At 43.6% G+C, this 26682-nt stretch overlaps 1 protein-coding gene across 6 annotated transcripts; it reads right to left on the reverse strand.

Annotated features, from left to right (window-relative positions):
* Window positions 1-1219: 1219 nt before the first annotated feature.
* On the reverse strand, window positions 1220-26453 carry HMGA1 (high mobility group AT-hook 1). 6 transcript variants are annotated; one of them, XM_079980957.1, is made up of 6 exons: window positions 26028-26453; window positions 25153-25239; window positions 16091-16199; window positions 12545-12628; window positions 8555-8605; window positions 1220-3753 (listed from the first exon to the last, which is right to left on the reverse strand). In XM_079980957.1, the coding sequence occupies exons 3-6, from the start codon at window positions 16196-16198 to the stop codon at window positions 3697-3699; spliced, it is 300 nt and encodes a 99-aa protein (XP_079837083.1). In that variant the 5' UTR covers window position 16199; window positions 25153-25239; window positions 26028-26453; the 3' UTR covers window positions 1220-3696. The 6 variants fall into 6 exon arrangements, with proteins under 6 accessions (XP_079837083.1, XP_079837082.1, XP_079837085.1 ...); XM_079980956.1 differs by lacking the exon at window positions 25153-25239 and having other exon boundaries at window positions 26028-26452; XM_079980959.1 differs by lacking the exons at window positions 25153-25239; window positions 26028-26453 and adding an exon at window positions 25453-25580.
* Window positions 26454-26682: the final 229 nt, after the last annotated feature.

Raw genomic sequence — 26682 nt, forward strand, 5'->3', positions numbered from 1 at the left:
GTTTGGGAAACATTAATAGTGGCAGTGGGAGGGCAATCCCTGTTGACTTGAGTTCTGCTCTCAGGCAGTAGCTATATATGTGCACCGAAATGAAATTCCCATTTAGCTTAGCTTTGTGCCGTTACTGACCATGTGGAAGGCTTATTAGCTACATGAGCATCAGCAGGAGACGTTAGCCAACCCATCTATCATGAGGGGTAGGCTATAAGATTCTCAAGCTACTTCAGAGGTGCTAGATTTAGCCCAGTACCCAACAGGAAGTTGTGGCCAAGTGTCTCACCACTTGAGATGGTTGTTTAGACACTGGTGCAGGCTTCCTCAAACTCAACCCTCCAGATGTTCTTGGCTTACAACTCCCATGATCCCTAGCTAGCAGGCCCAGTGGTCAGGGATGATGGGAATTGTAGTCCCAAAACATCTGGAGGGCTGAGGTTGAGGAAGCCTGCACTGGTGTATGTAACTAAGAACAGTAAGGTGGCAGGGCTTACCTAGGGTGTCTATGTCTTTTGAATGGGTAGTGTACATATAAATCATTTATGTCTTTGCTTGTTTGTAGTCTGCTCTTGCTATGTAGGAATTTTGTGCAACCTATTTCAGAGCATTTTGCCTTCTTGGTTTGGCCCTTAGATGCATATATGCATACACACATTTCATTAACGTCTCCCTTTCAAATATACATGAGCAGTGTTTACATCTGTCTAAGAAGGATGCTGCATATAATTACAAGCAATCAGATCCAAGCTAGGTTTGCTCTTGAACTGCAATCATAAGCAACTCTGTTCATAACTGAATCCCCATTCAGCTCAGTGGGATTTGAGTCTCAGATAAGTGTGCACAGATAAGATTGTAGTCTTTCAGGAGGGCTATGAGCAGTTTGTTGGAAGGAGGGAAGTACCTGATTTGAGCTAATAAGGCCAGCTATTTCACTGTTAAAGCCATATCAGATTTGGTGACGCCAAGATGTAAATCTAGTTCAGGTTCCAAGTACGCAACAGCAAGACGCAGCCTTGGGTTCGGAGCAAAAGAAAGTGTGCCAGATTTAAGGCAGTGCCAAGGCAGGATTCCTTTTTGTGCCTTTTGGGGAAGCTCATTCAAGTTCAGATGCCTGGTTTGTCCTGCTGCGTGCAGGACTGCTAACCTGTAAGCTGTGGTCTCATCTACTCCAGCTTAGAAGGTAGCAATCACAGATGCTCCCGAAACAAAACACAAAAGGGAAGGCTTGAAACATCAAGTGTTTTATTCAAGTAAACTGCAAATAGGAAATCAAGAAATCTTTAGCAATGGATCAGAGATTCATATAGCAGCCTACAAACCACTGCTCACACCTTCCTTCCCCCTCGGCTGTCTGTTCTTGAGTAGTTGAGGCAAGTTAGACATTATCATAGTTCAGAACTCACATTTGATTTCAGACCCATGGCCTTAATTTGCTGAAAACATCAAACAGGGCGGGGGGGGGGGGGAGGACCAACCAACTCTTTACATTTTAAGAGGCAGAAAAAAAGACTGTCCCTTTCTTCCCATTTCCCTGATACATCAACTATAACCTTGTAAAAATTTGAAACGGACAGGTAGCTGGTTAATGGTAAACAGTGAAGTTTAGTCTCTCCCCTCAACTTCATGCTAACATATAATTTAAGCACCACATTAATCCTCAACCTGGAAATTGAAGAAGTGATTTGTTTCAGCATTGTGCAAATCATGTTATCCAAGTTTAGAAAGATGTCTATTTCAGCAACAACAGGGCTGCATATATCTAGAGCATTTGGGCACAAGAGAGACAGAGCCACTTATTGGTCTTGGAAGAGGAAAGACCCATCAATTTTAAAGAATTATGCAGCAATCTTAAGCTACCCCCTGGATAGAAAGCCCTGAACTAAGATGTTGTCAGGTTATGGGCTATGCATCCAGTCAGCAGCTTCTCTGAGCAACTGCATTATTAAAATCAAAGTATATGCATGTAAGCAACAGATACTAGAACCAAGTTAGGTCCTGGGGACAGGAGTGCAGTGCAGCCTCCAATTTGGACTGCCACCATGGTAATCACACTAATTTCCCAAGCTGAACAAGAAACAATCAGCACAGGAATTTACATGGCATCCCCTGAACAAACTGGCTCGTGGCTGTCAGGCATACTGATCAAGACCAAACGCACACCAAGCTCTTCATCCAGAAGCGCTCTTAAAATTTGAACCAACATTAAACGCTATCCAATGCAGTCTCCTCTAGCCTTCAAGGATGGGGGCCTAAAGAAGCCCACACCTGCAGTTTGTCAGAAGTAGCTCGCAGTTTTGGATAATATGGTAGGAACCCAGTATTCTTCATGGGCAGCCAACTCATGGAAATGAGGCCAGTCTGCAAAACAAACAAACAAACAAAAAAAACCTTTCCCCAATTACTCACCAGTCTGACAAATGTAGTATTTTTTCCCTTTTTAATAGCACAATCGTTTTAGAAAGTCAACTCAAACTAAATCATCTATAGTGTAAAACGTCAGTTCCAGAGAAAGAAACCAGACAGAACCTGTTGGAATAATAAAACTTTGTAACCGGTACAGCAGCATCAGAAGCAGCAGCAACCAAACAGCAGCATCTCCATGTTTTAAGAGAATGAAACTTAAAATTATCCAGAGGTAGTTGTGAATGAAGGAAAAAGAAAAAACCTTGAAAGACAACATGTTGTGGAAAGACAACTGTAACTAAACACACTAACTGTGCTATTTCCAATGGAGAAAATAACCCAAAAAGAGACCCAGGGAAGGGGGGATTCTGCCATCTTGTTTTCCTTGGTCTTGGCAAAGTCTTCTCCGGTTTCAAGAAAGATCCAGTAGTCCTGTGTGTGCAGAATGACTGAGGGAAAAAATATTTTGGGTGTGGGCTTCCATCTGCAAGACCCCTGAGCAGGAGCTGGGGCTACAAGAGGAGCAGATTGGAGGGGGACTTTTGCAGTTGTTGGAAAGAGCTTTCCCATTGGCAGATGAGAGCCAAACAAAGCCTCCCAACTTATCTTGCCTATGGCAAACCTAAACTGTTTTAGCTCCAAGGCAGCTGACTGGGGCTTGACTTCATTGCTGTTGCCTAGAATGCATGGGGCCTACTGTGAGGAGCCATGTTATTATTGACGCATAGGAAACTGAGCATAAAAACAGGCAAAAATCCTCTAAAACCATTAACCAGGAAAACAGCAAAAACTTATCATTAGCCTCCATTTCAATGCTTTGGCTCTTTCCAAAATGCCTACTTTCCAGAAAAATGCACACAATGCACAAGGGGAGATCAGGGTTGATAAGGAAAAACTAGACTGCCCCACTCTGTTCAACATGAATAAGTGGTTACTATAAAGATTTATATACTCCTTTCTCTACAAGGAGTGTAATTGAAGAGACAGGCCCAAACAAAAAAACCCCACCCTCCCCCAAACAACCAATATAATATAGAACTACATGAACTGGTAGGCTAAAACTTTAACCCTGTCAAATGAGAGGGGAAAACAAGATACATGGTTCTCCCATTGAACATGACACATCAAACGTGATGGCTGATTTGTTTTACACTGTACTCCAGTGTTGCCGTTTTGACTGTGAGAACATTGGGAAAGGTGGGTCAGGAAAGGGGTGAGGATTCTTTGTTCCTTCCTCAGTCCCAGAACTTGACAAGAGACAGGAAAACTGAATTGCGAGGTAGAACCAGTTGACTATTTTCACTGCTCCTCTTCCGACGACTCCTGGGAGATGTTGACCTCTTCTTCATCCTTCTCCTGTAAAGGGAGAGAAAAAGGATTGGAAGAGTCATTTGGGGAGAGGTGTGTGTCTATTGTACTTTGATGGAGTCTAATCCACATTGTATCATCACCAAAGCATGTGTAAGAGAACTGCAGGAGATCAGGCCACCTGCTAGCCAATTCCTCCAATGCAGATCACTCTATTTGCTAGTCAAAGATGTGTAGGATTTGGCTGCATCAGACACACTCCTACGCAGTCTTATTCTGGAGCAGCCTTCTGCAACCTGGTGCCCTCCAGCTGTTTTAGATAGCAATGTCCATTATCCCTAACCATTGGCCATGATGGCTGGGACCAACAGGAGTTCAAGAACATATGGAGGACACCAGGTTGGAGAAGGCTGCCTTAAAGAACTAAAATTACTACTTTATATAACCCAGGACTGAACTATGGCATTGAAAAGCAGGTGGAGGGCCAATTTACTGCACTCTGGGTCAAATGGAAACCTGAAGGCCATGCTCCCAAGGGAAATGTTCTTCTCCAGCCCTTTAAGTAGAGCTTGCACAAGTATTCAACTGGCTGACCTCTATATTTCTCCCTGGTGCCACTCCTGTTCCTTCAAATCTATGCAGCAGCTAGCTCCTAAGAACACCTGCAGTAAAACTCAATGTCTTCAAAAATTCAGAAAGATGGGCAGAAACTTGTAGAGATGCCCATCCTGCTAGCATTGATGGTACAAGACATACCACCTTTGCTGCTAAAGCAGCAGCAGCAGACACATCTAGAAACAGGAGGCTTGTATTGGAAGGAATGCTGGAATGGAGTCTAGCACAGAACGCTCATTAAACTCCCCCCCCCCCAATTATTTAAAGTCATCCTCTGGCTGTTAATGTATTCCAATACCATAGTACAAACTCTGCATGAAGAGCCTCAGATGTAGTGGTTAGTCAATATATCCAGTCTGCCACAAGGGGGACACAAGCATTAAGAAAGCCATCTAATCCAAACTCGCACTGAATCCACCATTTCTGCCCACTCAATGCGTAGAACCGCTATCCACACCCATCCAACCCTAAAAAGCAATTGTTTGTGTTTGAAGGGAACATATTTCTTCAAGGAGGTCTTTCCCGCCTGCTCTCTTGAAAAAAAAAATTACCAATGCTGTCAGAATGAGATGAGTCATGGCTGAGTGTGCGTGTGAGTCAGCAACGTCCACTTCCTTGAGTTTCATTCATAAAAATATACATTTAAGCCACTGTGGAATGTGCCTGCCAAGTCTGTACAGCAAGTTCCAGGGCTAGAGACCTCATTTAGCAAAGGAGGAAATGACTGATGCTACTTAACCTCTCTCTGCTTCTTGGAGAGTGGGCTGCTAGCCTAAAACCAGAAAACGTTTGGCAGACTTGCTTAAAGAGAACTGGAACGGCTGCATGCAGGCATTGGACATTTGCAATATAAAATTTAGAGCAACTTTAACATCTCCAGCTGATTTTATAGAAAAGCATGCAGCAGCTTTAAGGACAACTGGAGCAATCCTTTATGTGTCTTTTTGAAAGTAAGTCCCATTGAGACAATGGGGCTTGTTCCCAGGTAAGAAGGTATAGGACTTTTCAGGTTTGCAGTTGCAAGATCACCATCACAGTTGTGGGGGGAAACCCAATGCTATCCTCAGCACAATGGCTACGCCCAGCACATAGCTCCCCAATAAAATATTATGCATTGTCAGTGACATGCAAAAACCTTTAGGAGATGTTCATCCAGCACAATCCAGTGTGAACTAGCTAAGCCACAACAAGAAACACCTTCTACTTCTGCATAATCAGGCAGACAAAAGCAAAATCAATCACCATCAGATTAAAACAGACTAAAATTTAATGCTGAACCATTAAAATACTAAGGCCTGGGATAAGAGGAAGGTCCTTGGCGTTCACCAAAAGCTTAGTAGTGAGTGCCGGGTAAGCTTCTTTAGGGAGAACATTCCACAAATGGGGAGCCACTACTAAAAAGCCTCTCTTTTGTGGCCACCCACCATGCTTCAGAATGAGGGGGCATTTCAAGGAGGGAAATCTTCGGGCACAGGTACATATGAGAAGAGGTTTTCTCTTAGGTAGCTCTGTCAACTACCCTGTTGGCTTCATTCTCACCTACAAAGGGTTGTAGAAAGAATCTCAAAGCCTATGTGCCATGACCCTCCACCCTTCCAAGAAGAGCATGACAGTAAGAGGAGATCTGCTGGATCAGGCCAAGGTCCATCAAGTCTAGGATTCTCACAGTGACCAACCAGATGCCCGTGGGAATCCAGAAATGCCTATAATTCATCTGTAGATTTGAGCTCATGGGCACCCCCAGTCATCTCAGCAGTGTTGACTTTAGGCAGAAGAATGTTGCAGTTTAGCCATAGCAGAAGAATCCAAGGTCTCCATTCCTGTTGCCATTTTTTTTTTTGGGGGGGGGGGGAGAGAAATTATAAAGGCCAGATGCTTTTGTCTGTATTGTTCTATGGCAGCGTCGGAAGGAGGAACAAACAAACAAACAAAAAACCCTTGCTGCAATTCTGGTTCCATGTTTTGGAAGGCTGCCTCTGCCTATTAGGAGTGTTTCCAGTCAGCTGCTTCTGGCAGGGTTGCCCTACATTCAGCTCATACTTTGGTGGCTGGGGACAGTTTTGAGTCGCGGCGCCATCAGCTACTTCTAATGCTCTGGGGGTAGGATGGAAAGAGCAGAGCGTTCTGCGCTCAGAAACACAATGGCACACCTGCCTCTGAATATTTAAAAGCTTTTTTAAAAAATTAGCAGCAGAAAAAAATGTTGCTGTGTGCCAATATGCTAAAAAAATTCTTTAACATGCTTAATAAGCATTTTATTAATTATGCCATTGCAGTGAGGTGGTTCTTCAGAACGGGAAACAAGTATTCGTTCCTTTGTCTTTCAACATCCCAGTTACAGAAAAGGGAGTGAAAGACTCATGGCACACATCCTGCAATCCTAATGCCTCTGTCCAAGATACTAAATTGAGGCTTTTGAGCAGATCACAGCTCCATCTCTCCCCTAGCCCCCATCTGATACTTAACAATCTATACCTCAATCTATACCTCAGCCACTAACCTGATAGATCCACAGTCCACCCAACTTTGCTTTCCCAAAACAGAAGCAAGAGCTACCCATAGAAAACAGATGAGAAATCAATTATTTTAGTTTAGCTGTGTCCGGGCAGCAGTGTTGCTCTACCCCCTACCCACAAAGTAAAATGAAAAACACAGCAAGAATGCACTGCAAAAAGGACGGGAGTCCCTGTCTGGCATTCAGTGTGACTCCAGAAGTTCCCCATGCAGACAATGGGGTGAATTATTCTACTTCTCACCTTTACAGGCTCAACTGACATCAATATTCCTAAGATGTATAATTTCAGAGGTGATTTTACATGCCACATAAATTTGTATACTTCAGCATAGCCACCCATGTTCATATGAACCGCTTCTTTATTTTACAGTGGTCCCATCTCATTTCCAGAGCGTCAGGCATAGGAAGGGCATAAAACAGAGCTTCAACATTATCAGAAATGAGAAACAGCCTGAAGTTATAGTAAAGTCAGGCAAGTGACTGGTCCTAGTAGTACTGCTTACTGCATTTGGAAAATCTCATTCTGTCTGTGAATGCTTGAAGACAGTCCAGAACACCTTACTGGCGGCAAAATACAGTGGTTACTTAACATAAGCAAGGCCATATGAAACTGTCTGAAACTCACTCTGCAGGAATGCAAAATGCCACACTTGTAACACCACATCTATGCCAGCTAATAAAGAACAAGCCACTTCCTCTTATTCAGCTGTGGGCAAGAGGGAGAACACACTAGGAATATTTATAAAATGGAAACATAGTGTGAGGAAGAAGCCCAAATGATGCTTTGCTTAAAAATAGAATATGCCATGAAGAAACCCCCAAGGGACCAAAGATAGAAATACCTGCGAGCAGCACAGCCCCTGGGGCTTCCAATATAGTCCCAACAAGCTCCTCCATGCTGCATAAATAGCTGTCAAGCAAGACTAGGATCTGTTGCAGTTTCTCAGGGCCTCCAGATCCACAACACAGTTGCATATTACCCCATCTGGCCTCTGAATTCAGAGGGCCACCAAACAAGCTCAAATACAGAGATGCTGCATCCTCTTTGTATCATAGCATTTTTAAACTTGGGCTTTCAACTAAGCTGAAATTGAGTATTTCCTGTTTCCTAGTTTGCAAGATACACATCACTTCCTGGGGAAAATAGGAAGAGTATACCAGCCTCCTGCTGACTGTACTGTAGAGGAGTAAGGATATTTGTGTGCGCATGCACTCAAAGGTGAAAGGAACCAAAGGTTCAAAAGCAACAGCAATAACAATGGGAAGCACCAATTAGAAACGTAACAGAACCACGTGGTTTCCATATACAGTGGTACCTCGGGTTAAATACTTAATTCGTTCCGGAGGTCCGTTCTTAACCTGAAACTGTTCTTAACCTGAAGCACCACTTTAGCTAATGGGGTATCCTGCTGCTGCTGCGCCGCCGGAGCACAATTTCTGTTCTTATCCTGAAGCAAAGTTCTTAACCTGAAGCACTATTTCTGGGTTAGCGGAGCCTGTAACCTGAAGCATATGTAACCTGAAGCGTATATAACCCGAGGTACCACTGTACTATCTCTCCCTAACTAGAGAACCCAGTATTCAGGAACAGATTATGGATACAAAGCCTTTAGTTAGCTGCAGTGGTGTGCATCTTGTCTTAAAACAGAAACAGAGAAAGTACACGCCATTTCTTCCAGTAGAAGTGTTATTTCTCTTGAACAGAAAACAAAAACTTACTGATTTTTTGGGTCGGCCTCGAGGTTTCCTCCCAGGCGTCACAGCAGCTTTCTGGGCAGACAGAATAGAAAGAGCAAAGCTTTAAGATAACGTAACAAGCCTTTGCCAGACACTCAGGCCTATTTCAGACCATTGTTTGAGTCTTTGGGTCTTTTGCTTCTTTCTTAAATACCAACAGCAGTGCAGGTTTCATGTTAACAGCTGGTATTCCTCAGAGAGGAAGCCTTTTGCTGTAGAACAGGGACAAGGAACCTCTAATCCTCCAAATGCTGTTGAACTATAATTCCCACCATCCAGACCAATGACCATGTTGCCCAGGGTTGAATGTTGTAGCTGAACTTCTGGAGGGCCACAAGAAGAAGAGAAGAAGAGTTTGGATTTGATATCCCACTTTATCACTACCCGAAGGAGTCTCAAAGCGGCTACCATTCTCCTTTCCCTTCCTCCCCCACAACAAACACTCTGAGAGGTGAGTGGGGCTGAGAGACTTCAGAGAAGTGTGACTGGCCCAAGGTCACCCAGCAGCTGCATGTGGAGGAGTGGAGACGCGAACCCGGTTCACCAGATTACGAATCTACCTCTCTTAACCTCTACACCACACTGGCTCTCCAAGTTTCCAATCCCTGCTCTAGAATATAAACGTGGTTATATAGTCCGATTCTGTTATTATTTCTGTTATTATTATTTTTAAAACCTTTTTTAAATTTTCAGAAGGTATACAAAATGCAAATGTTAAGAAACAACCAAAGGGATTCCCCAACTTTGAGAAAGAGGGTCATATAGTCCAATTCTGATTTAAGTGGAGAATCCTGTAAAAAAATCACCTTGTACAGTTGAAGTGTGAGTGGAGCAGGTGGGTGGGGGACACTGTGACCAGAGTAGAGCGGGAGAGAAGGCGGCACTTGGTTTGGGGGCCCTGGCAGTGTCTCTCTATATACCAGCCTCCCCCAACCTGGTGCCCTAAAGATGTGGGATTATAATTCGCATCATCCCTAACCACTAGTGAGGCTGATGGGGGTTGTAGTCCCAAACATCTGAAGGGCACCTGGTTAGGAAAGACTGGTGTGTAGACACACACAAACTGCACATTTGGCGGCATTCACATCTGCCAAGGAAAATAAAAAACAAGACTCTTCAAATGTACTCAAAAAGGAGATATTACAAACACACAAAATCTCATGAATTCTAAGTTAATCTCACAATCAGAGGATGTGACTCATGAGGGCTTGAACATTTGGGGCTGGCAGTTGTCTCTTGGCTTTTCCTTTTGGGGTCAGTGCCACAAGTCCATCCCTTGTCATCCCTTACCATCACAGCCATTTCCAAAAGGAGCCATCTGGGCTCCAGCCCCATGACTCAGAAGCATGCAGGATATGAGTCGCGTGTTTTCAAAACAGGTTTAAAACCAAAACATACACACACCCCATTCTTGGAAATTCGTGGAAGTATCTTTTCTCCCTGAATATCTTTTATTGGTGCTTATTATACACAAAACCTTTAAGGGGCCAATGAAGAAGACTGATGTTTGATCCCTATCATCTTGGATGGACATTTTGACAGATGGTTCCCGGCTACAACAGTGAGAGAGAACCTGTGACTTTCCAGATGTTGTTGGGCTACAACTCCCATGATTCCCCTTTTTATATATAATTTTTATTAAATTTTCTGTTTTACATTTTAGAATATTCATTTAAAGAACCTTAAAATATCAATAACTTCCCTTCTCTTTCCATGGTTCATTTTGCATATCATAAATCCCTGCATATTTTACATAATTAAACCATTCCATATTCCATTATTACATCCATCAAAACTTGTTTACACTGTTGAATTTATCTTAATGCTGCCAACGTTTTCAAGTGTACACAATTCCCTGCCATATATTCAATAAACATTTTCCAATCTTCTTTAAACGTATGTTCTTCTTGTCCTCTTATTTTATATGTTAGGTCCACAAGCTGCGTATATTCCATCAGTTTAAGTTGCCATTCTGGGAACTCCCTCATTTTCCATTTTTGGGCTAACAAAACACTGGCCGCAGTAGTGGCATACCTAAATAATGATTCCTGATCTCTTACCATTCTGGCAGTGGCTGATGGAGTCCAGCAATATCCGGAAGGCCACAGGTTCCCCAACCATCAGGTACAGCATCCCAAACCATTCCTAACCTACTGACAGCCTAACCCTATTGTTCCACTTTTAACTAGTTGGGTAAACTGTGGCTGTGTGATTCAAAGTAGACAGGTGAGCATTACAATTCAGCACACCAAACACCTAAAGTCCCCAAGCATCTCTGTGGGACTAGCAGGATCAGTGTGGGTGACCAAAGAACAGGAGAGCGACTGCTTCGGAGACCTCTTGGGTACATCATTTGCATGACATGTCCTTCCTGTTCTGGTTCGGCGATACGAGGAGAAACCAGCTGTAGGGGAAGCGGTCTGATCCCTAACTCCCTACTTGGAGTCAACTGACTATGCAAGAGTCTCCTTTACAAAGCCTACAAGTGAGAGGGGAGGAGGGAGCACAGCGGCTGTGAGGAGCCAGGTGCACAACAGGCAGGGGGAACTGTTTCCAGCATTTGCTGGATCCTCCCTTCCCTTTGCATTTATCACTGGAACAGATGGCGAAAGGGCTTGGGTTAAGCTGAGGTGTCCACTGAAATAACCTCTGCATCCTGGCTGCTAATTCAGGACCAGGCATCTGCTGCTCAAAAGCAGCTGGACACTTAAAAAGATCCTTCTTGGTATCTACTTGTGGAAGGAGGGGGGAGGGAGGAAGAATAAGCTCTTTTGTGAATGAGTCCACTGTTTTGGATTTCATACACATACAAACAGCTGTCAAGTCACCAACTGTGGGGTCATTTGCTTACTATCTTCCCAACCCTCTCCCAGTTTCAACCACATGGGACCCAGTGGCATCAAGACTTTGCTCTCCACCAGCATGGAGGATGCGATGGCCAGGTGCCTGCGACACAGTATAACAACTCGGGCCAAGGTGTGAGGGGAGAACCCATCCCCACCCCTCGATTCCCATTAAAATAAGCTTTCCCCATCTTCATCCTGCACAACTGAATGGGGCATATCCCTTTCCACTCTTTACAGCCATGCAAAATCCAGCTGCCAGGACAAATGGTCACAACAAACAAATGTCACCAGCTGTTCAGCTAATTCAAAAAGCTTCTGCACACAATAGCTGAGATTTGGATGTATGCAAGATTCTGGTACTCCTTTCCCCACAAATCCAACATCCTAGACCTCTTTTTCGAATTAAGTTTTCAAGTCTGACACAGGGCCAAATGTATGGTCTCTAGTCTCAATGTTTGCAGAGACAAGCATTTACAAGGGAGGACTGAGTGCTCAAACACTCTTGCATCTACGGAGTCTTCTCTTTTAAGGCCCCCTCCATTCCCAAGAAGAGTTAAAAACTGATTTTTTTGGGGGGGTGGGACTTCAGAGGAGAGTCAGTGGGCAGCTGGAGAGGAGTAAATACTCCACTTCTGATTCTGCCTGCAAATGTTCCCTTTTGTTAGGTGTTGGAAGGACTGGCCAGGCTTAGAACCCAACTTTCCTCTTCCAACAAGTTTGGTTTGCTCTTAAAACTTCAGGGGATTATATTTTAGTTCAAATGCCCAAACTGAACAGATTAGAAAACATCCCCCGCAAAAGGACAATAAGCAAGAAACCATTGGGGGGGGGGGGAATCCAGAATGAGAACGATGGCATAACTTTATTAGAACTACAGCTCACCACTTTGCTATTGTTAGTAGGTCCTAATAAAAGGTATCGCAATAAAACGAGTGTGGGGAGTATGCCACTGACACTTCCTGTGACTGGCTCATTCTTCCATTGAAAAGGATTTGTTCTTTTTGTGTGTGTCCAGGCAGAACTCCAGATGCAGCCTTAAGAGTCATCTTCAGTTTAGTAGTATAGAAAAGAGTATATGCAGGTGGAAAGGAACTCAAATTTGCTGCCCAGCCTTGAGAATACCTACCCTTCCCTTTGAAGTGGCCTTATTTTTGCTCCCCTTTGGTCTACCGCGTGGTCTCTTGGGTGTTGGTGCCTCAGTGGGTTCTTGCTATAGAAAGAAATAACATTATAGTCAGCAGCCAGCCAATAAAGAGCAGATATGCCTGCACATCGTCCCAGGCAGATTAGGTTCCTTCTGATTCCTTCCCAGAAGTTTCAGTGACCGAAGTAAGAAATCCCACAAAACTACAGCAACTCTTTTTTTAAAAAAACCCAAGTGTGACATCTACTGGAAAAATCACTACAGAGTACAGTGGTGCCTCGCAAGACGAAAATAATCCGTTCCGCGAGTCTCTTCGTCTAGCAGTTTTTTCGTCTTGCAAAGCATCCCTATTAGCGGCTTAGAAAAAGGGGGGAAAGGGGGAAAAACTCGCAAGACGTTTTTGTCTTGCGAAGCAAGCCCATAGGGAAATTCGTCTTGCGAAGCGCCTCAAAAAACGGAAAACCCTTTCGTCTAGCAGGTTTTTCGTCTTGCGAGGCATTCGTCTTGCGGGGCACCACTGTAATTTCTGGTATTAGTCCATCTTGTTAACAGCTAGAAATGATGCAAAGCTTCACGTTAAAGTGTTAACGCCATACCCACATATCAGTCTTGGCCCATAGTGCTTGAAGCACAGTGCTGGGAGATGCCCCACTGACAATTGCCTGCACACCTTCAGTAGTGTAGGACACACAGATTTTCCTCTCTGTACACTGACCAAGTTGGTGCTTTGCAATGCAGTGGGCACAGCCTTCGATTGCAGAGCTGTTTGCTCTGGGGCCTGTATTTCTTCAGTTCTCACAATGCATGGTGAAAGGCAAAGATCCACTCAGACTGCATGATGAATTGGTCACAAGACACATGCACAAGCTTTGTAACTCTTATGACACAGAAGGCATTGCCCCTTAAAAAAAACCAACAACTTGGCAGAACTTTTTTGAATGGGAAGTAGTAGAGGGTAGAAAGAGACAAGCTGCTTTTCTATACAAGCCATGCGATCTTAAGAAAAAAACCTTTTCTGTAAACTCAGGAGTGTACATTTATTACTTTAGGCACCCACCCCAATGCGCAAAAGCACAGCCTGGACACCTGGAGATTCATTCGTATATTGCGAATTATATCAATTCTGTCAAGTTAAGCTTCACACAGCTACTGTTTTTAATTTCCCCGTCACATTCCATTTATAGCTGCGGCTAATAGCCAATCAGTAATACACCAACAGCCCTGTCTTCTCCTTCCCAAGAGTAACAGTCTCATTCAGAGAGCTCAGGCAGATGCAGGGTGGATAAAAATCAAATATTTTTTTAAATGTTTTTTTTAAAATTTAAATCAATTTTTAAAATTTACATTGGATTTTTAAAATAAAATGCTTTTGGAGGAAAAAATCTTTCTAGTTTTCTATTTAAGTTACATTATAGTCCAAAGGCTATTCAACAGGAACTAAGGATTTGTTTTAAGTTTTTCCTGCATGCTAAAACTCAGGCTAAGTTGTGTGTTTTTTTAAAAAAAATTGTTTAACCACATCAGTTAACAAACATGGATACATATGCTATGTTATTGTTTTAGTTAAATAAATTGTTTAAATTGTTATTAAGGAAATGATTATTTTTCTCCTTCCAATAAAATACAGCAAAAAAGTTGTCAAAAAATAAACACGCAACTTATTAAACCTCACAATAATTTCATAATTATCTGTCTATGTATTTCTAATAATATACCCAAATCAGTATTTTTATATAACTGTAAAAACTACTCTGGAAATTTATTATTCCAAAAATGAAACCTTCATCTGGTTGTAAATATTAAGTTTATACAAGCAAGAATGAGTCTTTCTGTAAAAAAATTGATTTAAATCAAGTCTTACTGACTAGTGATTTAAATTGTGATTTAAATCAATCTGACCTAAATCAAATCCACCCTGGGCAGATGGGAGGAGGAAGATGTCACTGCTGCCTCTGACCAGCTAATAGAAATGCCAGATGTAGCAGCTAGGTTTTGGTGTTACTTCTTCCACATATGACCCACAGTAACAGAGGTCAGGACTCGATATTAGAATGGAAGAAGCCACAAAAAGATTTCTATTCCACGTCTATCAGAAAATAAATATATTAGAATATGGAGAAAAGAGCAGACGCACAGGAGAATCCAGAAGACATCAACTCAGTGTTAAAGAGTATTGCCACTCAAAGTCAAAATTATGTTTAAGCTCCTGTGGCAGGTAATCAGTTTGATGGGAAAATATTGGCAATTCTTTCAACCCAGCCTTTTTTTAACTCCAGCTACATATAAAAGTTACTCAGGGGCCAATGCAAGGAAGAGGTACCTGTGGCCCTCCAGATGTTGGACTAAAGCTCTCATCACCCCTGACCATTGGCACATTGGAACACATTATTTCAATACGTTGTGAGCTGCCTTGGGAGGATTAGCCATGAAAAGAGGTCAACTAAAATCAAAGTGAAAAAATGAAATGCTGGAAAGTGCTGTTGGGAGTTGAGTCTGGCACCATCTGGAGTGGCACAATCCCTCACCCCAGCCATAATGGAACCCAATTCTAGAAGCATCCATACATTTAGATGAAAGACACCCTTTCAAACATACTGCAGTGAAAAGGTTAGTGCCATAACTGAGTGACAACTTGCTCACTTCCAATGACTGGTAAGTTACCTGACACACATAGCACAACAGGCTTGGAGGAGGCAGGAAGGATCACAGTCATACTGGTGGCACATTTCTTAGAACGTAAGAAAAATAGTCCTTTTCACCAGTAGAAAGCAGGCATAAAAAGGTACTGCGGGGCAGGTTTTATACGCCACTGCAGGTGGCACTGACACCAATCAACAATACCCAACAAGAAACCACAGAAAAGGAAGTCAAGAGGGGCAGAGGACAGTGAGCTCAAAGCACAGAATGATGACCTAAAATGATGAAGGCTTGTGGCAGAAAGATTCCTTCAGTTAGAACCTGGTCTTTTTAAGACTCACATAACAGGGGATCATGCAACTCAACACCTTGAGGAGCTCCAGAGCTGAAGCCATCTCTACAGGGAAACTCAATTTTCCCTAGGATCAGAATAGTTACTGTAAAGGGGGGGGGGGCGGGATTCTGCTGGGATGCAGAAGGCACACAAGGGTAGCAATATCAATTGCAGATAGGCCAACTATCATTTTGTGGCTCAGAAGTCTTTGACTACATGGTCAGGGAGGACAACATTATGATGATTGCAGAGCACCAAAGGATCCCCAGAGCGTGAGATTCTTTCAGACAGTCATGTCCAAGGTGGAGGGGGGTGGGAGAGAAGTCACTACTTTGATTATTGCCAACATCAGGCAAATCTGCCCTTCTCCCCAGAGGACAATAAAAAGCTGGTGTCCTATTGATCTCCTGCCTCATACTATACCAACAACTTTCCTTTACATGGTGGTAGTGCTCCCCCACATTACCCTTTTACCATGTTTTAGCTTTCTCTAGCCGTAGTCAATGAGAAATGATAAAGCACAGCTTGCAAAATGTGAAGGGAAGCTTTCCACAAACCTGAGGCTTCTTCCTGGGCCGCCCTCGTCCTCTCTTCTCAGTTACATCCTTGTCCTGTTTGGCAGCCAGGGGCTGGCTCGATTTTGCACTGGATTCACTCATCTTCATTCTTTTAAAAGGCAGAAATAAAAATAAAAGTTAAGTTACAGTAGGTGAAAACTCCCACGATGTAGACCAGTTGTACTCTCGGGACCAATCCAGTCTCCCAATATAGGCCTCGCAACTGAAAGTAGATTTTGTCACACAAACTGGCCACCTCAGGATCATCAGACTGTTGTTTATATTAAAATTGGCATTATCTAGTCCCCACTGTTGAAGCCTATGAACTCTGACACAGCTGAGACCTTGTATAGAAAAATCCAAGGAGATTAAGTGTAGACTTTACAATGCGAACACAGCCCCACCCCTTTATGAGTAAAACAGCAAGTAGTATTTTTATTACACTGATCAAAAATCTGATAGACCACCAGTATCAGATAAAGTTGGAGAAGGAAGGCAGCTCAGTAGCAGAGTGCATGCCTTGCATGCAAAAGATTTCAGGTTAAATCCCTGGCCTTTCTAGGTAGGGCTGGGGGAAAAACTCCTGTCTGAAACTCTGGAGAGCCACTGCCAGGGAGTGCAGATCATACTGAGCTTGATAAACCAATGGTCTACCGTATTTTTCGCACCATAGGACGCACTTTCCCCCTCCTAAATAGCAAGGGAAAATGTGTGTGCGTCCTATGGAGCGAATGCAGGGGGGAGGCAGGCGGGAAAAGCGCCCAAGAGCCGCACACAAGCTTCGTGCGCTATTGCGGGCTTTTCCCCAGGAGGGAGAAGGGACTGACTGGCCGCATCAGTCCCTTCTCCCTCCTCCGGGAAAAGCCCCCAAGAGCGGCGCCTCTTTTAAAAAGCCAGGAGAAGCCGCGCAGCCCCTTTAAAGAGCATGCGGCTTCTGCGGGAGGTGGGGGAAGCTGCAGCAGATTCCCTCCTCCCGGGCTCCCTTTGAAGCGGCAATGTGGGAGGGGAGCAGCTTACTCTCGTGTAAGCAGCTCCTTTCCCACTTTCCTGCTTCAAAGCAACTACGGAGGAGGGAAGGAAGGGGACCATGGATCCTCCGCTGCTGACGGCTGCAGCGGATTCCCTCCTCCATGCTTGCTTTGAAGCAGGAAAGTGGGAGGGGAGCAGCTTACACTTGTGTAAGCAGCTCCTCTCCTAATTTCCTGCTTCAAAGCAATCACGGAGGGAAGAAAAGGGACCATGGATCCTCCACTGCTTGCGGCTGCAGCGGATTCCCTCCTCCTGGGCTCCCTTTGAAGCAGGAAATTGGGAATCCACTGCAGTTGCGAGCAGAGGATCCATGGCTCTGCTTCCTTCCCTCAAAGCAGGGTGTGGGGGTGCAGGGGGGAAAGACGGCAGGAAATAGATGCCGGGCAGGAAGACACAACCACACTTTGACCACTGAAAGTCCACCCCAGCCTCCCCAGATTTCCACTGAGACGGCCAGGCTAATCTTGATGGCCATAAGTCTGGCTCAGCATTATTAACTGGACTTAGATAAGCCATGGTTCCCCTTCCTTCCTCTGAGGCTTGATTTAAAGCAGCAAAGCGGACAAGAGCCGCCCGCTTTGCTGCTTTAAATAGTTTAGTGCAACATTTTATTCAGAATATTTTTTTCCGTATTTTCCTCCTCTAAAAACTAGGTGCGCCCTATGGTCAGGTGCGCCCTAACGGGCGAAAAATACGGTAATTTAGTAAAAGGCAGCTTCCCATGCTCCAGAATCTGGATATATGGGTCAACTGTTTTACAGAAAGAAATGGGAGCTCTAGAACAGGCCTGCATGACTCCAGACCCATGGACAGATATGGATCTTAGAGAATTCTAGTTGTCTGCAACTTGCTCACACCTCTCCGTGACACCTTCTGTGGCTCTCATACGCCCATTAACAGCAGGGAGTGGGGAAATGCTTGAATCACTTTTTCTTCCCTTTAATTCAAAGGCATATGTTAGCACTGTCCTGTTTTGCCAACCAGCTGCAGCTAGGTTCCCATAATTGAGATCCTGCCTCCATCAGAGAGGCAGTTCACGTTACATTTCTTGGGACTCATCTTAAAATGTAGCGCATGAAGTAGTCGAACATGTCTGCAAACACACCATACCACTATATACAAGATCCAGGACTGGTTACAACTCCCTTGACTGTAAACCTGGGTTTGCTACCAGTGGAAACATCTGGACTGGAGGAGGATTGAATTACTTATGGGCAGCTGTAAAGTTCAGTAGAAGACAGAGCAGAAAAGCACTTGAAGTCTAAAGGAAGAAAGCAGGGGTAGATAGGGATATAAAGAGACCTGTGGTAGTGTAAAAAAATAAGAAAAAGTGATAGGATAGGTAGAAAAGAAGTTGTTAAATAGATCTGGGAGTAGAAAGGAGAGAATACGCTATAAGGAGCAGAGAAAAATGCTAAGAGTAGGCTAAAAAGAAAATATGAGGTTACAAGATGACAAAATTCCTTGTTCAGTTCACGCAGAAGGGATCCACAGAGTCGTTTGAGTTATGTGCATTCATCCTTCCATCTTGGCCCACAAATATAATTATTATTACTAATAGCTCATGATATATTGAGAAAGCAACCACTGACACTCCAGCCATCAAAAGGATAATCTCAAGTTTCATGGTCACAACATTACCTTCACAGCTTCCCTCAACACTCTGTGCCTCCTTCCTTACCACCATTGTCTTACACTGGAACAATGGGCTCCCATGAGTAATACCAGTAAATATTGTGGAAGCAGGCAATTACGATGGGGACTCACAACTCTCTTTGGAACAATGACCCTTCTCTGTATTCAGCTTCTTAGTTTCTTTACAAAGCAGTGATGGGGAACCTGTGTGCCTCCAGATGTTGACGGACTGCAACCCCCATAATAACCCTAACAATTGGCCAGACTGGCTGGAGCCTCAACAATATCTGGAGGCCCCCATGTTCCCAACCTCTGATGTAATGCAAGACTCACCTCTACATAATGCACCCTAATGCAGCAAAACCCCTTGTTTCAAAGGAAGCACTCAGATTTGGAATTGCTTGTCACAGTAAGGAAGTGCTCTAAACTGGAGGTCAGTTCTGCACCCATGCATGTGCCTTTTAGATTAAGATTAGGAACACTTTTTACTGATGATCTTGGGGAACAACTGGCACTAATGAGGGAGCTGGATGAGAAGGAATTGATGAGTGTCCCCTTTTCAACCCTACTGTTAGTTGTTCGTAATAAAATTGAAGGAAGAATCAGGCACAAGGCAGGGCTGCTGTTTTGAACTAGCCTAGGCTTATTTTTCTCTTGAAGGCCAGAACCCATGCATACACTGTGCCCACTATCACCATGGCAACACCACCTTGCTCTGGGTGGGGCAGGAGTCATACAGAGTTTATTGTGCCCCTGGAAGGAATGAGAAGAGGAAATTATCATGAGATTACTTTTTGTGTGCTGTAGAGCTAACAGCTTGGGGTAGGGAAGAGAAGATATTTATTGGGGGAAAGATTTAAACCCTAGTCCCCCAAGTGCTCCACTCTTAGCCTCCAATTTATGATAACAATGAATGTGTCAGGATACAGATCTAGTCATAGGCTTTTGTGTCATTTGGCCCTTAAGCACTCTTCCCCCATCAACTACCTCCCCCTCACCTCAAGAGAAGTCAGGATCAAACAGGGATCACAAATAGGGCCACAGAAATATTGACTACCTGCCTAGCAGTTGCCATGGTGACCCCTTGAACCAGGAGTCACTACACAGCAACTCCCACACAACAAATACCACTGCGCCAATCTGAAATGCTACTGGAGGAAGCACCACCCTGCTTCCAGTTCTAGAAGACTGGCATCCCCAACTTCACATTTAGTACTTGGCTAGCTGGACAATCTCATTAGCCAGAGGTGGTTTCTGGGCAACTGAAGTGCAGCACCTGCCTGAACAAAAAAAGAGTAAACATGGAATTCTTCTATGGACCAGAATAGATAGAACAGCATTATATTCTCTTTTCTAATAGCATAGAGAAATTCCCAGCATTTGTACACATTTTGAGCACAGATGTGCTTATCTAGATGCAGACATACAGATTCTAAGAAGAAAGGAGAAAAACATTGAGATAGCAGCGGTTCAGAATGGCAGACTCCATCATCTTACTAGAAAAACCTTATAGGAATACTCTGCTATAGCAGAGGAAACCCAAACCAGATGAGAGGGCTGTGATGACCAAGGAGAGTTAGGGCTCTTGGTATGCAGTGGTAAAAGATTTATAGGGGGCGAGAGATTTATAGCAACTGCAGGAAAGGGCTGGGCCAGACCCGGGATCCAGCCACAAAGGAACACATAAACTCGGCTGTGCCAAACAAAGGCTGTGTTGTGTATCACCTCCTTTTATTGCTACAGCAAACATGTAAAGAACTCAAGCCATATAATAAAAAGTGCCTTACACTAGAGAAATGGAACCCGTGGCCCTGCAGATGTTGTTGGACTACAACTGCTGCCAGCCCTGACCACTAGCCAGGCTGGTTGGTGTTGATGGGAGTTGTTATCTAGAGGGCCACAGGTTCCCTGTCCCTGCCTTACATAAACCAGAGTTTATGTCTTCAGTTGATACTTAAGTCTACGGCAAGGGCAACATGAGATGGGTTCTCCTCATGTGAAGGTTTGAAGAATGTGACTATTAAATCTATGAACTTTTGAACAGGACTCACAAACCCAGGTAAATCTGTACAGTGGTACCTCGGTTTAAGAACAGTCCGGTTTAAGAATGATTTGGTTTACAAACTCCGCAAAACCGGAAAGAGTGTCTTGGTTTGAGAACTTTATCTCTGTCTAAAATGGAATCTGAATGGTGGAAGGACACCGGCGGGAGGCCTCATTAGGGAAAGTGCGCCTCAGTTTAAGAACAGTTTTGGTTTAAGAACTGACTTCTGGAACGGATTAAGTTCATAAACTGAGGTACCACTGTATTGCCATTCATTCGTTCATTCAAAGCTGTATTGCACTTTCCAAACTCCACCTGTAGCTGTCTATGGAAGACCAACTTTTACATTTTGACTCTTATTCCCAAGTGTATATAGCAAGCAGATAAAAAGGCTCCAACTATGGTAAGGCTAAGATTATGTTAATGAAACCGTCCTCACAGCTTGTAAACTAAAACGTTGACAGAGGTCCATTTTCTGACCAACGTTACATTTATTTTTAAACTGCAGAAAAATCCTAATCTGCCCATTATAAGGGCTTTTACAAGGCTGCTAAGTGTTATTTCAGGATTTGGAATTGGCAGCTTGCAGGATGTAAATATTTCTAGGAATAATGTTTAAAAATAAAAATCTACCCTTGACAGACACACAAACATTGAACACATAGTCTTTTTACAAATATGTAAATTGACTCATGTTCAGTTATGGAAGTGACTCATGAGTTTAAAAACATCCTCAAGATTGTTGTGTGTGGGGTTTTTGTTTTTTTTAACGAAAAGCAACAGACTCATATAAACACTCTTTTAAAACTTTAAATATTTAAAAGGCACTTTATGACTGCAATTCTATGAAACCTTATTATGGAGTAAGTCCTACTGAAATTAGTGGGACACTTTTGAGTGAGCTAGTTCAGGGTTGCACTTAAAAGTATTTGCTTTCAGAAACTCAAATATGTCAAGAACATTGCAGTGTTATGGGTTTCAGTGCAGATAAATAGATCTGCTCATCAGAGACGAAACCACTGCCATCAGATCACATTCTGGAAGCATCAATACATCTTTGAGGAAGATTGCACACCTTCTATTTGAAAAGCCTTGCAGGGTGAGCCGCCGTAAGTGCAGAATGTTGCTGGTCCTATAAAATAGGTTTCCCCACAGAGGGAAACTCTTGTAGAAGACTGGGCAAATATGGTCTCTTTTTGCTGCAACACTCAGCCCTGATCCTCTATCCACTGCCCAAAACGATTCCCTTCCTAGTACAGAAGAAGAGACTCTCACAAAACTGAAGTATGCAGCTACAGTGTATTGACACTCTACATGTATTCTGAATAGAAGTGCAGATTGGAGAGTGGGGTGGGGGTGGGGAACCCGGACAACTACAGTGGTACCTTGGTTCTCAAACTTAATCTGTTCTGGAAGTCTGTTCCAAAACCAAAGCGTTCCAAAACCAAAGCACACTTTCCCATAGAAAATAATGCAAAATGGATTAATCTGTTCCAGACTTTTAAAAACAACCCCCAAAACAGCAATTTAACGTGAATTTTACTATCTAACGAGACCACTGATCCATAACATGAAAGCAATAAAGAATGTACTGCAGTCACACAATCAGTCAATCAGTAGCTGAACTGGGTTCCACAATGTCACAAAACCAAAACAAAAAAGCCGCAAAAACAATACACAAAATAAATAGCAAAAACAGACAGACCTCAGCATAACACTCAAAATGGAGCATGTTCGGCTTCCAAAAAAAAACTTTGCAAACTGGGACACTTCTGGGTTTGCAGTGTTTGGGTTCCAAATTGTTTGAGTACCAAGGCATTTGAGAACCAAGGTACCACTGTAACAAGATATATGGGGCATACAAGCTGGACATAGAAATACAGTGATGAAGTTTATCCAAGAAAATAAACTCTGGTCTTTTGTGAACCTCTCCTGTAAGGAGTATGTGGTCTGAAGATTTTGTCAGTTCTTAATGAGAACATAACTATATTTATTACAACTATCATAATTGGCTTTTAATATTTTATAAATCCAAATAACATATTTGTCAACAGAAAAATAAATGTAATTGGGAGAGCGTTCTAGTGTCACGCTACCACCACAGAAAAGGCCTTGTCTCTTGTGCTCACAGTAACAAATTTCCTGAAATGATCAAAGTATATGCACAAGTACTAAGAACTCCAGACCCTCCAAGTGTGCCTATTTTCCAGGGGCTGATTTAGAGAAGCCAAATGGTATAATTATCATTATGAAATGGGATGTCCCTATTTTCGTTGGAAAAATGTTGGAGGGTATGCAACTCTGATGGTAATTTCATTTGCAGAGAATCCATTCCTTTGTGTATATGTCTGTCTAGCACCCATGTGATTCAGATAGAAGTACAACTTCACTGCCCAGCAATATTTTCAGTTAGTCAGTTAAAATAAGCTGGTACAAATAACTGAAAGTGAAGTGTTATCCAGATTTCTAGCATGACATGCTCAAATCAGTTATTGAGTTGAACTGCAAAAGCTAGTGCTATTCCGATTTGTTTCATATATGTAATTCTCTAGTAGAGAAAGAAACGACTCATTTAAAGTTAGATCATCCAGTTGCCTCTAGAACTTTGTTTCCTATCAGAAACAGGACAGTAAGCTCTCTAATTTCTACCTTAGTGGGTCTACATCACACTTGGCATCTCAACAACCACAATTGTCCATGGGGTATAGACTAACAACTGGATTAGTAAGACTGGGGTGGCTCAATTGGTATAGCATGGGACATTTAATATCAGAGACGTGGTCTTGAGACCCATGCTGGGCAAAAGGGGGTTGGACTAGATGCCCCTTGTGGTCCCTTCTGATTCTACGATTATATGACTTGGTACAATGATTTATTTATTTATTTATTTCTGCACTACAATACCAATATGCCAATTCTGTATTAACAGGACCCCACAAATAGAGTTGCCTTTGGGACCACAAGCAAACCACAGACCTGTTTTCAACATGGACTGCTGTCAGCATGCCTCCCACCAAATTTAGGATTACATTTCTTTTATAAAATTGCCCCTTTAAAAAAAGACAAAGAAGGTGCTAGTGCCAGGTCACATCATCCTCTTATCCACAAATCTCTGCATCCCTGGAGGCCAGAGAGAGAGCCACCTCCGCTCCAAAGGAAGTTAAAATGCCAGCAGCAACCACAACCTGCCACCCTAAGGAACAACAATCCTCTGTTGTTCTTCCAACACATAAACCTGCCGATTCCACTCCCAGGTTCCCACGCCCCCTGGATGTGGTAATAGTTCACTTGCGCCATTAACTACTTTGCTTCTCTCTGCTGAACAGCCAAAATAAGTTTTGAAAGGCAAATGGTTGCTTAAACCCAGAACTCTTCAAGCCCAAGATGGCTGGCCCGATTCCAAACAGCGTGGCGTCCCGGGGACATCTCCTAAGGGATGGATCCGTTTCTTACAACACACACACACACACACACAACACAACAAAAACCGAGAACTTGAAGAGCCTGTTTGATTGAGGAGGGCAGGAGGTTTTCCAAGGGGATTCTTTGAAGCCCCGGATGATGGGCTTTCAAAAGCAAAGCAACTTACTCTGCTTTAAAACTAGCACAATAAAAGGAAGTGATAAGGGGTGGGTGAGGAGGAGTTTGAAGCCATACAGAAAGGGTAACAACCCGAGACTTTAGGCGTCCTGCAGAGATCATAAATCCAGCCCCAGGAAGCCTAGATTTTATAGGTGGTCCCCCTCGTCAAAAAGGAAGCATCGGGTAAAGAATTCCTTTAAACTGTGCAGGAGGCATTCTAGGGCAGGAAAGGGAGAGAGGGAGGCTGAGCTCCAACAGTTACGGCTCCTCCACCCCCGTTTCTGATATCAAACATGTCTTAAAGTGAAATGATAGTTTTTTTGGGGGGGAGCACCCACAAAATCTCCAAGAGTTAGATGCAATGCTGAACTTTCCTCTCTCTCCACTGCCCCCTCCCCATGGTTTAACCTCACTTGAACTATGAGTTAGCCAAGCAGCAGTATTAAGCCGGCCGGTCACACCGCTTTAATACTGGGCGCATTTTTAAAATTCTACTTTCCCCAGTATTTGCAAAGTGAGCAATCCACAGACTAAGATAGGCAGATACAGCAAGAGCATGCAATTAAAAGAGAGAGAGAGAGAGACGAGTGCCACCTTGCATCGAACTGAAGTCACACACATTTCATGGGCAGGAGAAGCGTGGAAACCCAACAATAGCAAACCAGTTGCTCAGGAATGCAAGCCAGGAAACTATATAGGCTATACAGTACAACCTTTTTATAAAAGAGAGAGAGAAGCAACTCCACCAAGCAGAAAGCGTAATCAAACCTACCAGCCGTTTTTTGACACTTGCAATATTACCGCTCTGATTATCATGCCGATTCTCTTTAAATGGAAAGGAATAGCCTGGGATCTGCCCCTTTAAAAAAGAGCGGAAGGGGGTGTTTCTAGTTAGCTCAATGCACTACCTGCTATTTGCACACACACACACACAATTTCCAGATCTGCATGTCTATTGGAAGAAATATATTGCAAGAAAAGAAAGAAAAATTATTAAGTGGAGGAAAGTAGTGTCGCGCGATTTGAAAACGAAAGAGCCCCGCGTGCGAGAAAGAGGAGGGGGCAGGGCAACCTGAAACACCAGCCGCCACAGCGGAGCGGAGCCTTGCAGAAGCGAGCAAGTTGGGAGAGACAACCCGGAGCCGAGCGCAACCTTCCAGGCAAAGCATTTCCAACCTTCACCTCCTCTCTTTCCGCACTGAGCCGGGGTGGGGGGCGGGGGAGGCGGGAGAAATCCCATCCATCACACCGAGACCCGCGTCAAGCCGCCCACCCCCGAAAGAAAAGAGAACCAAGTGCCCTGGGATTTCGTATTAAAGGCAGGAGTGCTTCGCAGAATCGCACCCCGCCATCTCAAAAAGACAAGGCCACTTTGCCTCTCCCAACCCAGCAAGCTTTGCCAAGAATCCCCCCACTACTTACATATCCCTCCTCCACTCGCAATGCACGATGAGAATAAAAGGCAGGAGGGTGCATTATTCCGCATTCCTTACTTGCTTCCTATTGCAAATTCCGAGCACACACATTTTTCTTTCTTTTTCTTTTTTTGCAAATTAAAAATGACTTTGCAAAACGCAGTTATAAATTTTGCAAATGCTAATAAAATAAACGCAAACTTTTTTCCCCCTTTAGAAATCAGAAACTTACAATTGCTCTTATTCGCGAATCTGTGTGTGTTTTTCCTTGTGTGTTGTGATGAAATTAAAATAAACCCCCCTTCTGGCTGCTGATGGTTGCAAATGCAGATCTGAAGCAGAAGGCAGAGAGACTCGCACGGGGGGGGGAGAGATAAAGAGAGAGAGCGCGAGAGCAGACAGGCCCCCTCTTATTTATATAAATAAAAAAAATTGTTCTAAGAGGAAGGAAGCTGGGTCAAAATCATTTGCAGAATTTAAAAAAAAAAAATGAAAAAAGGAAGGGGAGGGGAAAAAAAATACCCCTCTAAGTCTCACTGGAGAGAATCCAGAAGCTAAAAATAGCAAAATCACACTCCAAATTAAATAAGGGCAGGCTGGCTAAGGGGAGCTTAGCCCTTCCAATGGAAGAGGAGAGAGAGAAGAGAGGAGAGAGAGAGAGGAGAGAGAGAGGGTAAAGGGGAGGGGGCGGAGCCACTCGGAGACTGCATCATCACCTGTGGGTGGAGGAAATGTAAAGAAAGCAGCAAGGGTGATTTAAAAGGACTGCTCCAGTTAGAAGCAAGTGCTGGAAAGAAAGGTGGCTGCAGGAGCCGCAAATTGTCAAGAACAAAAGGGGGGAAACAATGGCAGAATCACGACAGCCTCACCCGATGAGCTGAGCAAGA

Source organism: Podarcis cretensis (genome assembly GCF_951804945.1).
Source record: "Podarcis cretensis genome assembly, chromosome: 6".
Lineage (NCBI taxonomy): Eukaryota > Metazoa > Chordata > Lepidosauria > Squamata > Lacertidae > Podarcis > Podarcis cretensis.

What these genes read in the sequence shown, in the direction of transcription:
- HMGA1 (XM_079980957.1), bottom strand. Translation starts at nt 16,198, where the DNA reads ATGAAGATGAGTGAATCCAGTGCAAAATCGAGCCAGCCCCTGGCTGCC. An exon ending in AGGCCACTTCAAAGGGAAGG is followed by an intron (nt 8,606 to 12,544) that starts GTAGGTATTCTC and finishes CTGTCTGCCCAG; the next exon opens with AAAGCTGCTGTGACGCCTGG. An exon ending in GAGGCCGACCCAAAAAATCA is followed by an intron (nt 3,754 to 8,554) that starts GTAAGTTTTTGT and finishes CTCCCTTTACAG; the next exon opens with GAGAAGGATGAAGAAGAGGT.